This window comes from Ciconia boyciana, chromosome 7, assembly GCF_034638445.1.
Source record: "Ciconia boyciana chromosome 7, ASM3463844v1, whole genome shotgun sequence".
Taxonomy (NCBI): domain Eukaryota; kingdom Metazoa; phylum Chordata; class Aves; order Ciconiiformes; family Ciconiidae; genus Ciconia; species Ciconia boyciana.
The window spans coordinates 67,425,795-67,438,843 of record NC_132940.1 but is presented as its reverse complement, the minus strand read 5'-3'; the positions used below and the strand labels follow the sequence as shown (position 1 = coordinate 67,438,843).

Genomic DNA, 13,049 nt, shown 5'->3' with positions numbered 1-13,049 from the left:
GCTGAAATGTAGGAGCACGACAACTTTTCTGTGCAAATGTGTGTGTGTGATGTCTCTCAGCAGCCTGCGATGCACGCTTGCTCTTCCCAGGGGCACCACGCCTTTGCAAGAGACTCCAGGTCCAGCTGGATAACCTAGCTCTCCAAAGAGTAAACGGACCAAACCCAGCTGCTTCGTCCTGCAGTGCAATGGAGGGAGTCACAAGTAAGTCAGGAGGATGAGCTGCAGCTGGGGACTGGGTCTCACTGTCCAACGGGAACCTTGCGTAGCTCTGGGTTACCCAGAACTTCCACTGCAGGAATTTTAGGGAAGTTCCTCCAGGTGGTAGGTTGACAAGGCAAGAGCTGGTACTTAGTGTGACTGCAAGACTTCTGGTGTCTGAGGAGCTGGCTAGGTTTATCTGAGGCATGATGCGCTGGGAAAGGTGTGAAAGAATTAACTTAGCCAGTGCAGAAAAAAAATTGGCCCCATACCTTTCCATCCCTGTTCAAAGCGAACCAAAAGCTAGAGATTTAGTCTCACTTTTTCAAGAGCATGTTGGTCAGCGTACTTTCCCCTGGGTGCCTGATGTAGATTTTTGTTGTTCTAATATCAGTAATCTGGTGGGGTGAGGAAACAATTTTACAATATAAATAATTTTTTCAAAGCTTGCAAAGTAATTAAAAAGTTATACAAATATATATTGTGGAAGTGTTTTCATCTCTGTATGCCACTGCACTTTCACAGCCGCAATTATTTAGATTTACGTAGGCAAATACCAAGCCATGCCATGTAAGGAACTAAATGTTTTTGCCATAAATGACAAAAAATCTCCCACAAAGCAACAGATGCCCTTCCCCTGCAGACTATGATTTCCCTTGCTTGGAGGGAAGAGCCTGCAAAGTCTCAGCTTGACAAGAGTCAGGAAGCTCTGGAAGAACTGTATAAATAATCTTTTATGTGTTTTCTGTAAAAAACACGACCAAAACACAACTTTCTCCTGTAGTCCCTGAGGGCCGGTTCGGGCTGCGGGTCCCCCTAGCCCCTGCTGTCAGATGAATGTCCAGGCTCCGCCGGGTGTCGGGCGCTGGCTGCTCTGTGGGTTTGGGGGGGACCGCTCTTCAGGCAAGCGGGAAATAAATGGAGATAAATACGCTCCACAAAGGTGTGTTTAAACGCAGCAGGCAGTTTGAAGAGCTGTCCGGTCCTTTAGTTTAAATATAATCCCGTGTCCAGTCCTTTAGTTTAAATATAATCCCGTGTGATGGGAGAATACTGTTACTGTAGATTGGTGGTCTCAGACCAAGAGAAGTTACCCACGGCCTTGGAGAAGGTTCAGAGACCATCTATTTAAAGATCTTTCACCCTGAGAGATTATCTGTTAGGGCTAAAATGAAACACAGTGGCAGAAGGGTGAAGCACATGTTATTTCTGTTCCTAGACCTTCTTTGTTAAGTAAAATGAAAGCATTCAGCTTCCAGAGCCATTGCCTGAAAGCTTTTGTGGGTACTTTATGCACTAGTGTGTTTCCCCTGTACAATGACAAAATCAATCAAAAAAAATAAAAAAGCTGCACTGAAAAATACAGTTAAAAAAGAGTTTATATTTATATATGGAAGGTTGGTGGCTTTCAGCTATTACCTTTGTACAGAGAGAAATGCTTTGTCATTGTGCCAAAAGCATAGGAAAACCAACAAATCATTCTTTCTGGATTTAAATATACCCAGAGTTTCTAGACAGCTGTATGTGTGTGGTTTCAGACGGCTCCTTGAGTCTTCTTACCTCCTTCTGCAACAACAGAAAGGGAGTTACTCAAGTTTGGTATGAACACTTTGGTGTACACCACGTTACTTCCGAAAAGTCCTGAGGAATATGATACAGTGTAACTGTGCTATTTACTTTATAGAAGGATCCTCTTTAAACACTTGCTTATATTGAGCATCACGTTTTATAGAAGCATTCCGACATTTGGTGCCTAAGGGTGACAAATAATCATGTTTCATTTTTAATTTTATAGAATGTTTCCCTTAAGAAATCCTATATATGTATAGATATATATATAAAAATATATATATTAAAAAAAAAAAAAAATTTTACCAAGCGTTTTTCGGGCTCTGTGCAGATCTTTGAGGATTTGATCTGTATTTTTTTTTTTGTAAATCTCTCCCCCCCCCCGCCCCGCAGTTGTTGGAATAGAGTCCTTCCTTAAGCTGCATATTGCCTTCAGCGCTTTGCTTTGTGAGCTGGTACATACACGAGAGCGCTTCCCCTCAGGGTCTCAGTCCTCTTGTATGGGCTGGCGGAGGCCAAGTCAGAGACTTGTGCTGAACTTCGTGCTATTGCTTCTGAGGGGGCTGCTCCAGCCGAGGTGGAGCTACCGGTTGTTCCCAGGCCCTTCGGGCTGGTTTGTTGACTGACGTGTGTCGTGCCTGGCTTTGTGAGAAACACCAGCAAATCAGTTTGATTATTGGGTCTGTTGGATAATCCGTTCGGAGAACCATGGCCTGGAGCTCCAGAATGTGTTGTTCCAGTTATTCCTCTTTCTTTTTTTGAGATCCAGATAGGTCGTATCACACCACAATGCAATCAGAGCATCAGCTGAAATAGCATGTAGTAAATTTATTGGCAACATGCAATGAAGTTGTTACACAGAGAAACACCACTTGGTATTTTATACTGAAACCTTTTTTCTGTTTTATTGCTGGTTCTCATCTGTTCAGTTTCTTTGAGACTTGAATTCTTGAATAACTTTCTGAAACATGCATTATTTTACAGACCTGAACCTACACTATGTTGGTACTTTCCCGAAGTGTATTTGACCTTCTGGATTTAGAAATTTCAGCCTCACTTGGAGTTTTCAGCTTGAGATGCAGTTTTTGATACAGCTTTTCTTTAAAGGGTAGGCAGAGGAAAAAATAAATAATGGGATCAAGGCACACATTTGCAGCAGACAGTACAAGAGTAAACTCCTTTGCATAGAACAGATTTTTTTTTGACTGGCAGTTGAATTGTGAGCTGGTTTGACTTAGAGTGTATGGTATTCTGCAGAGGTGATAGGGTACAAAGCAAATGACAAATACGAACATGATACTGAATATATTACGGCTGGTTTTTCTCTTGGTCACATCTGAGTTCCTTCTGAATTTTTTATAAGAGCTATATATTTTTTTTGATATGGAAGTATAAAAAATGATTAGCAGAAGAAAAACAACCCAGAATATCCCTGTGCAAATATAACTTGACGCCTTGTGCCACTCTCTGCCAAGCTCACTTTTAAGACCTATACATTTTCTGGAATAATTTTGTGTAGTGATTTCATTAGTTAAAATCATATTTGGAAATGATATAAGCATTAACAATAACCACATGATGACAGAGACCACCTTACTGTAGTTAACTGTGTGAACAAAGGAGGTGAATAAAGGCTTTACAATTTTGTAGTATCTGTCAAAACCTATGAGGCCAAAAAACATTATCCCGATATACATGTTTGTGTAAAAAACAACAGCAGAGTATCTGCACACAAACATGTTGAGCTGTGGAGGTGCAATTTCTGAATCGGCAAGAATTTTGAAAGGAAATGTCAAGCTCATTAGGAGATCAGCAACAACGATGTTTTTGAGATAGACAATAAAACTCTTTGTGCTAGAAACATACAGAAAGATCCATGCTGCCACACCATTCAGCAGGAGTCCTACTATGAAAATGAAACAGTAGACCAGGGGAATGACTGTCTTAATTATTACTGTGCTGTGACTGCAGTTGCTTCCCGAGGAGTTTGTGCTGGAGTTGAACATCTTACACTATCGTTGTTCCTAGAAGCAGAGAAAGGTTATCTCAGTAAGATAAAATGGTGCTGTGCTTCCCATTAATTAGTATAAGAGTTCTACTCTTACTTCAGAATAAACTTGGCATACTTGTCAGAAATCACCACGTTATCATTTCCAGCAGGGATGCATAGTAAGTATTTTCCAAGTGGTGCCATCTCACTTTTTGATGATGTTCGAGGGCATACTGCTGTTTTGAACAGAGAATCCATTTGCTTCTCCATTTGACTTTAATCCAGTGTCTTCAAGCCCTGTGCTGCCCCTTTTCCGTGGGTATAAGCCTATGCACTGTGAACTAGGAGGGGGACTGAGCCACAGTGATTTTGTGACTCTAAATACTCCTCATTAACCCTCAAGGACCAGTGTGTATTTTTAGCACTGTTTCACCAGGAAGCATGTGAGGGATATGAATATTCCTTGTACAAGTGTTCTGTTTTGTATACAGGCATAGAAAACACTCTTCTGTTAGTCAGGCATGGAAATACCTAGCGTATGCCAATATTTTCTAATGTTCACTTGGAAGAAAGCCTTATGTGCAGCTAGCACAGTTTGCTTTAAACTTTTACTTTTAGTAGCATGACATACAGGAGTGTGTCTGTGTGTTAGCATAATGTAGAAGCTAGAGCTGTCCTCTCAAGTCATTCAGATTTAAATTCTAGAGGATCTCCAAGAAGAAATCACATCTGCTGTTTGCTTTTCTTTGACAGAATGTTTATGGGGGTGGATTATCCTCTGTAGGGAGGCCAGAACAGATACAGATACAATGCTGCTGTATTTGGCAAATGAAAACCTAGGCAACTGGAAAACACATGCCATGGAGCTGGGAAAAAAACCCTACCCCGTCTTTTAGAAAATAAAGAATTTCCTTATTGCCACAATTCGGAGTTGGTAGCTGATGCCTCCGTGTAGCAGATTGGAACCTGAATGCAATGTTGCTAGATAACTAGATACGGATAGATAACTGGAAACGGAAATTTTCTTTTAAATAGGTAAAATTTGGTATAGGTTTCCTTTGGTATATTGTTTTCTGTATCTCTTTTGCAGACACTGTAAAGGCTGACCAGCTTAGGTGCTGTTCTGGAACTTGCGTGGATAAGTGGAGCAATGGAGCAGGTGCTACCTGTGTTCACACCCAAAGCCTGCAGTTAATCTCTTCCTGGTAGTTCTCCCATAAGAAGACCTGCCATCCTATCTTTATGTTTAAGCTCTAGTCATCAAGGCATTTGTTTTTGTTTGGTTGGGTTTTTAAAGGAAAAAGATGGTGTGGAGAGCAGGTGTTAGAACTACCATGTGAATAGGTGTGTTAGGATTAGAGGTGATAATGGGTAAGGTTGGGGTGCTATTGCTAAAGCTAGAAGGATCTCCACTTTCCCCTCTGCATCCTTCAACCATCCACTCAGACAACTGGAAAGCACCAATAACGATTGGCATTTTTTTTAAGATGGTAACATGCTGTAGTTGAAAACTATTCTCTTCCCACTGCCAAAGTCCAGGCTAGACTCTCTAAATCTTTCAATATCAATGGCTCGTCCTTACCTTTCTTGATTTGACTGTGGTGCTTTTTGTTAAGGGTCTGGAGCGCCTTCCATTCTCAGGCACAGGGCTGCTTCTCTTGCTGGGAGACCTAAGTGAGAGAGAGGAAAATACAGGTGTTAGAGTTGTGTATCATAACATAGGACAGTGTAGTTCTGCGGCGCTGAGGGGTTCCCACAGTGCAATGCCTGTTCAGACCATCTAATGATGAGTGCTGCGGACAAGTCTTCAGATCTTTTGGCAGAACTTCAAAATCGGTTAGGGACAGAGTCAAAGAGCAGTCGTGTTCAACCTAGTGCCCATCACTGCATGGTTAAGGCTGGAGGCTTTTGTGTCCCCCCTGCTGTGCATGATGTCATTTGTGTTCATGATCAATTTTATCTGCTCTTTTTGTCACCTGGTCACACACTCAGCTCTTTCCGAAACGCCTTGTCCCTACTCCTCTGAATAATTCAGCATTGATAGCGAACACTGTCACCTCACTAGCCTGTTCCCTCCATCGGTCATGGGTCCCAGTGTGGATCCTGTAGGAGTTATGGTGATGTGGTACCAGGAGGTCTAACTCCTGTGCTCTGGTAAAGAATCAGTCTAGCAGAGTGGCCTTCATGCAGCTGCTTGGTGCTTCTGGATCTTCATAACCACAGCCACTGTGATGGCCGCACTCCTCTGCTGATCCATGGATTGCAGAGATGGGTTGCATGTAGTTGGCAGAAGGCATGCTTCCACTTTATAGAGGAGCTGCCCTTTCATGCTTGTTCTGGTTGCATTCTCGTTCAACCTGCCCTTAGACCTTCATAATGAGAACATCCTCTTCTCTCGTGAGAACTTGCAGCGGCTCCACCAAGTGATATGTGGCTTGAAATGAGCATAGATATTCACCCCTCATTCTGTGTGGGGTTCATCTGGAAACGGTGAATACTCCTCATTTGATGTTAATTGGTGGGTCAATTTAGGACCTTTTTGTCCTAAATGCTACCTGAGGTGATGACTAAGCTTAAGGATTCTTTTTTTTTTTCCTCCTTTTCCCCAATTCTTAAAACATTGCTGGATTTTTTTGCTGCTGCTTAACCGCTGCTATTTGCTGGCAGGTGTGGAGGGTTTGTATTAGCACCCAGCAATTTGTGATTTGTATGTGAGAATAGCCTTTCATACTTGAGCAGCACTGCATGTTCAAATGCTTGGTCCAGCATAAAGTATATTTATTCTGTGTAAATAATATCAACTAGTTGTGCAAAACCAGCCAACTTGATTCACCAAATTAACAAGATTGATTTGGTAAAATACATAAAAGTTTTGAACTTTCTCAGTTTGCAAATCGTGTTGTCTTGGCAAAATACGCAAAAGGAAAGTTGCATAAACCATTAGAAGTGCTTAGTTCCTTCTGTATTCAAACTCTTCTGCTATCATTTGTAACCCTTCCAATCTGATTAAGGCACCTTTTCTTGACTTCTGTAACTTGGCTGTCAAACTTCAAAGTTCATGGCTGCTTTACTGAACATAAGAATAATATTTACAAGTTTGGGGTTTTTTTTCTCCTGAATATAAGGAAGGTTCTGTAGTACCGAGTGCACATTTTAGCTATTTATGGAAATTAGTGCAGCTGCTTGATAAATAAATATGCAATGCAATTACTGGGTCAGGAATTGTTGACAGTAGTCACTGTCCCCAGAAATCTTTTTCGAACTGCAAAATGGAGTTTATCAGGGAAGAAGTTTATCACGCCAAATGTTCTCTCTGATGTCATGAGAAATCTAGAGGAAGGGCAATACACAAAACACAGCAATGGCGAATTCTGCTGAGTTGTGCTAAAAGAAGAATCTTTTTTTAAGATTTTCTTTCTAATATGGTAGCAATATCAGTAGTGGTCTGAACTTGCAGTCCCGGCCACGCTGGTGTAGTCCAGTCGGAAAGCAGCCCCCAGTTTGGACGCGTGTCCCTGGCCACCGTGGTGCGAGCTGCCTGCCCTGCTCTCCGGAGCTCCTGCCCTCTGGAGCTCCCGCTCTGAGCAGAGCGCGCGGGTGGCCGCTGGCTGGAAGCCGTCAGGGCAAGCTGCTGTGGGTCTCCTTGGGGATAGACACGCTCACTTGTTCGTTAGGAGCTGCACCAGCGGAGGGAAATAAAAGCAGGGCCTGCTAGCTGTGATTTGCAGGCAGTGGGGTCCTGTCTCTCCGTTCTCCAGGTTGCTCTCTGACGGCGCTCAGCTGGGCGTTCCGGGCGTCAGAGCAGGCAGGGGCTGTCCAAGGGAAAGCCGTCTCCTCCGGCCGCCTGGGCATTTCTCAGCCGGTGTGTGCTCAGGGCTGGCCTGCTCCCTTTCCGCATCTCCACAAAGGCACCCGACCTGGCAGCCGGTGGGGTAGGTGCCAGGGTGGAGACGTTCAGGGTCTGTGGTTGCAAGTGCTGGTCTCCTTTGGAAGGCATTTTTTGCAGTGACTGTGGAGATATGTTGGTACATTTGACTTCTTGCAAGTTTGCCAAGAGACTAAGATTTCGTTATTTTTCTGTTCTTATTATAACATTTGTCATAAGGCAATGTCTGGATTTTAATACTTAAGAGAATAAAAGTATGCAAAATACACTACGTACTATTTCAGCCCTTTAAAATGGTGTATTGGGTGGTAGTTGTTTTTGTTTGTCACAGATGCGTAGAATGTAGTGGAGGCAAACGGGTTGAATAGTAAAACTAGGACAACAGAAAAAATAAAATAGCGTTCCTGTCGCAGGAAGTAGTAAGAGAGTAACTGTGAGATAGCATCATTCGTGTGGTGCTCAGTGCACGCTTCCCCTGGCGCGGCTCAGCAATAAGGGGGATCCTTAAGTGTGGCCGTAACTTCTAGAGGGTGTCGGTTCCTTGCTGCTGTGCCTTCCAGCTCTTGCTTTCAAGACCACTTGCGTCTGGTGTGAGAAGACAGAACTGTGTGAGCCACGTTTCTACTCAAGCTGCTCATTGGGGTGCCGGTGAGAGTAGTGTGTCCTGTGAAGGTGGCTGAGACAGGCCGTGTGTCCTGTGAAGGTCACTGCTGCTGCGTCCCCAGGAGTAGCAGTGGCTCCCGCCGACCCAGGCGAGCCTTGGTGACACTGCGGGTACGTTCTGTCTGCAGCTATGGTTAGTAAGGGTTTACAGTTTTGTTGTGGTTTAAGCCCAGCTGGCAACTGAGCACCACACAGCTGCTCGCTTGCTCCCCCCCGGTGGGATGGGGGAGAGAATGGGAAGAGTAAAAGTGAGAAAACTTGTGGGCTGAGATAAAGACAGTTAAACAGGGAAAGCAAAAGCCGCGCACACAAGCGAAGCAGAACAAGGAATTTCTTCACTCCTTCCCATGGGCAGGCAGGTCTGCAGCCATCTCCAGGAGAGCAGGGCTCCATCACGCATAACGGTGACTTGGGAAGACAAACACCATCACTCTGAACGTCCCCCCCTTCCTCCTTCTTCCCCAGCTTTATGTGCTGAGCATGACGCCATATGGTCTGGAATGTCCCTTTGGGCAGTGGGGGTCAGCTGTCCTGGCTGTGCCCCCTCCCAGCTTCTTCTGCACCTGGCAGAGCAGGGGAAGCTGAAAAGTCCTTGCCCAGTGCAGCAACAACTAAAACATCTCTGTTATCAACACTGTTTTCAGCACAAATCTAACACATAGCCCTGTACCAGCCACTATAAAGAAAATTAACTCTGTCTCAGCTGAAACCAGGACAGGTTTAGTAACACAGCGTACGGTTAGTACAGTTTACACAACAGAATTGTAAACAACTCTTTACATCTTAACAGTACTTCTCACTTTTGATCCAAAAAGGCAAAATTCAGGACATTCTAGTGAGGAGGTAGCAATCGGTGACGGAGGGAGGTATTTTTTCACGCTATGATATTTTATTTACAAACTCCTGACTTCCCAAATGTGGGATGAATCAAACAAAAAGCTGGACTCGGACCTCTTCCGACGCAGAACGCCGTCCTCTGGGGCTTTCTTAAGATCACGTGCCAGTCCTGACGGTGAACTGTCTGCCTTGCGTACAGTCTTTTTTCTCCTGTGAGCATCTCATCCCCAGGCCCTACACAGTCGCCCCTTCTGCCAGTGTCCCTACTTGGCATCGCTGATGCCTGCGCAGGGACCGCAGCCCTTCGAATGCCCTGGTGGGCAGGGACCCCATGGCACCTAGGGGGGTGGCAGCACCCTGACACCGCTGCATCCGTCTGCAGCCCGTAGCTTTGCACTGGGCAGCAGCACGTCCTCGCCTGGGTTGTCTTTTCTTCCTCATCTCTGAACTGACGGGAGCAGTTGACTTGCTCAGTTTGGAAGAAATTGGCTATATCATCTAACCTTTAAAATGTTATTTTAACAAAAAACATGGAATAAAGCCGTGACATCCTTTGTGACATCTCTTTGTTGGGCCTATATTTGCCCCTGGCTGCCTGTATTCTTTCGCTTGGTTGTATAATTCCTGGGGGGGAGGTGTGTGAAGATTTGAACTGCTTTGTATAACACAGCCAATATTCATAAATCCTTATGAATTAACGACTGTATCTGTGTCTCTCACTCCTTATATTTGCAAAAACAATTCCCAAGCTTGTAGGTTCAGTGCATTACAAACATTTCCTGCCAGTGATTGGGCTGAGAGGAGTCCCGTTAACACCGTTCAGAAGTATGCAGTATTGCAGTAGAAAATCTTGACTTTTTTACGATTGTGAATGAATTCTCATTTCCAGTTGGATACAAAACATCTGTTTCTAAAACTGATGTGGATTTGAGTACTGAGCTTTCGTTCTGCTTGCTCCCCTCCTTCCTTCCTCTTCTCCCCATCTGCTCACCCTTTAAAAAAAGAAAAAAACCGCTGCAAGCTGACATTTTCAGGTAATCCAGTGATGAGGAAAATAAACGTTTTCCTCCCCAGGTTCGGTGAAGCAGGGTAGTGTACCGCGCCGCCCTGGCAGGAGGCAGGGGTGCGAGCGAGGGGGCACAGAGCCCCATCCGCCCCACGCTTTCCAGCGGGGCTCGCCTCCGCGCGGCCCAGGGTGGTCCAGCAGCCGCGCGCTTGGCACGTCGCCTGCCCGCACATCGCTTCTGCCGACTTCACAAACAGAGCTTAAGTAAAAGACTTGCTGCTGCTAACTTGGCAGGAGGAAGGGTGCCACGTAAAATGGCACCAGTTAGTGCAGGCAGCGTTTAGCATTGCCAGCATTTGGTAACAGACTTTCCTGACCGAGTTATTCCAGGCAGCTAGATCATATGTGGTGTTTTCTTGGCGTGTATGACTAATTTCTGGTGTTCTGAAGGCCGAAGTGAGTGAGGGGAGCCAACAGGTATAAAGAGCAGCTGTAGCTAGGATCGTTTATTCTTGTTAAAATAGTGGGCTCTTTGAAGGGCAGGGTGAACTCCTTTGGTTGCAGCGTGAGGACGCCTCAAGGGTAGAATTTTATTTCTGTCTCGCAAACCCCACCAGTAATTGTTTCATTTCTTCTTATTGTCCAGCAGTCCCTATGCTCCTTTTGAAATTTGAAATTTAACAGCCTGATTTTCCTGATAAGTTAAATTTTTCATTCTATTTTTATTTCTGATTTTTAGACAAGGGTCTAAATTATTCTAAAACCACAACCTTTTACCATTAAAAGATTAGAGCCTATGACGTATCTGTGTAAACCCTGATATTCACACTGAAACTGGGCAATGCTTTGAGCTGTTTGCATGTAGGATCATTTTCAGATCTAACCCAAATATTCCGGTTTTTTAATTAAGCCTCGACACCCCCCCACCCCCACCCCCGAGATCCTTCCTATCTCCCATTAGTTGTAGTGTCTGCATTAGGGATAGTGGATGTAAGAGGAAAAGTTAGGACCAGGGTATTAGGAATGGTCAGTTTATGACTTGGCATTAGAGGATTAAACAGACCAGTTTTCAGCAGCAACTGTCCTATCAAATTTGGAATTCTTCTAGTATTATGTTAATATTCTTCTAGTTTTATGTCAATAAAACATTGTAATGATTGGTAGTTTTATTGTCTTAAAACTGGGTATTTAAAGGAAACAAAATGTGGCTCAAATAAAGAAATTGTTCCCTTTAATATTCTATTTTAATAGTAACATTTGTCATTTAAATATCTGATTTTTTATTCTATTTTCTGATGTTTTAAACTGTGAGTTTTACATAGTTATGTTTCCTCAGTCATAAGTTAAAACAAAATATCTTTTGCTACAGTACGCAATAGAGAGCAATCCTTACCTGTAGATCAGCAGTCTTTGGTGGCGTAGCTTAAGGCTGTTCCGTGTCTCAGACTAATAGGTGTGGGATTCTGTCTGCCTTGGTTTTCTGTATTTATTTACAGTTACGACTGCTCATTTGTGTTCTAATGAATTTATTTGTGGCTTGCATAACACGTGGATGATTTCCTGTTCACCTTATTTGTCCATTAAAAAAACCCAAACTATAGTGGTAGTTTTTTAAAAATTAAAAAAGAATGTTTGAGAGCGTTGGTAACGTACAGAAACATGTAATGAAAAGGCAGAGTCCTTCACCTGGAAAGAAGCATGAAATTGCATGGGTGGTCCCTCTTCGGCTATGAAAGAGATTTACAGAATAAGCCCTTTGCAGCTGCCTTACAGTATAAAACCCCGTAACGACTGTGTAAGCTGCAGCAGGTTCTGTTACTTACTGGCTGGAGCGCGGTCTTCTGTGGGCTCTGCTTTACCCATTGGCTGCTCCTTCGCAGCCGCGGAGGCTTTACCTCTTCAAGCAAATGCTTTGCAGTATTATCTTCATTATCTGCTCCGGTAGCGATAGCGGTTCAGAGCGTGCTGTACCTCCGCAAGCAGAAAGCTGACGAGCTGGCGAATCGTGCCTTCCTGCTTGGCCAAATGTGGTCGAGATCTCAAGGGCTGCAGATGGTCAGTGCTATTTTCGTGTGCTTACACGTACTTCCACGAAGATCAGCGTTGAACTGGTTTCAAGAAAGACACATTTGTGCAGTTGGCAAAGCAGTAAGCGATCTTAAGCTAAGGGCTGATGTTTTCTTAAACTGTTCCCAGGCCTAGCTGCGACCTTTTCTGGAAAGCATACTACGCTGATCACTTCGGCTTTTGTTAATGGGAGTGTTCTGAACTGGAGCGCACGGGGTCACGTTGTGGTTGCTCAGGGCGTGCTCAAAGGCTGAGGGATGTCTTCTTGGGATAAGTGAGGAATCTTTGGTGTATGGCTTTTTTCTTTTGCTTCTTTTTTTTCTTTTTCTTTTCGTTTCTTTTCACCTTAATCACCTGTCTGTCTTCCTCCCTTCCTGTTCTCCCCATACGTTTACTAGGAGGCATTGAAATCAAGCCCAAAATTAGTGGAAATGTATGGTAATGGAGAAGCTAATAGCTTTTCTATCAATCTGGGAAAGTAGTATATTCTGAGAGAGATCTGAGGTTTGGGGAGAGAAATTGGCGTTTATATTTTATTTTTTAAAAAAGTGAAATATGTGAGTTACGTACATTACTGTTAATAAACATTTAGTACATGACTTGAGCTCTCCTTTACAGTGCATAACCCAAACCCTCCATTAAATACACAATTTCCTCATGGACTTTCCTTCTATGAGTGTTTATCACCTCACATGCAGGGGCACAAAGGCACGGACAAATGAATGTACCTTCCGCTAATGCATTGCTGCCGTGTCCGCATCCTTTACTCAGAGCCAGTGCGTGTTAACCTGAAGCTGTAGTCCCTTCCTTCCCCCAGATTTAATTGAATC

At 43.9% G+C, this 13,049-nt stretch overlaps 2 protein-coding genes across 2 annotated transcripts in view; one reads left to right on the top strand and one right to left on the bottom strand.

The window, feature by feature from the left end:
- MED12L (mediator complex subunit 12L) overlaps positions 1 to 13,049 on the top strand; it is a 156,918-nt gene that overhangs the window by 48,420 nt on the left and 95,449 nt on the right. The gene's annotated exons all lie outside the window — the stretch shown is intronic.
- P2RY14 (purinergic receptor P2Y14) lies at positions 2,763 to 5,425 on the bottom strand. Its single transcript, XM_072867913.1, has 2 exons — positions 5,343 to 5,425; positions 2,763 to 3,794 (listed from the first exon to the last, which is right to left on the bottom strand). Exon 2 carries the CDS (start codon positions 3,774 to 3,776, stop codon positions 2,763 to 2,765), a length of 1,014 nt encoding a protein of 337 aa, XP_072724014.1. The 5' UTR covers positions 3,777 to 3,794; positions 5,343 to 5,425.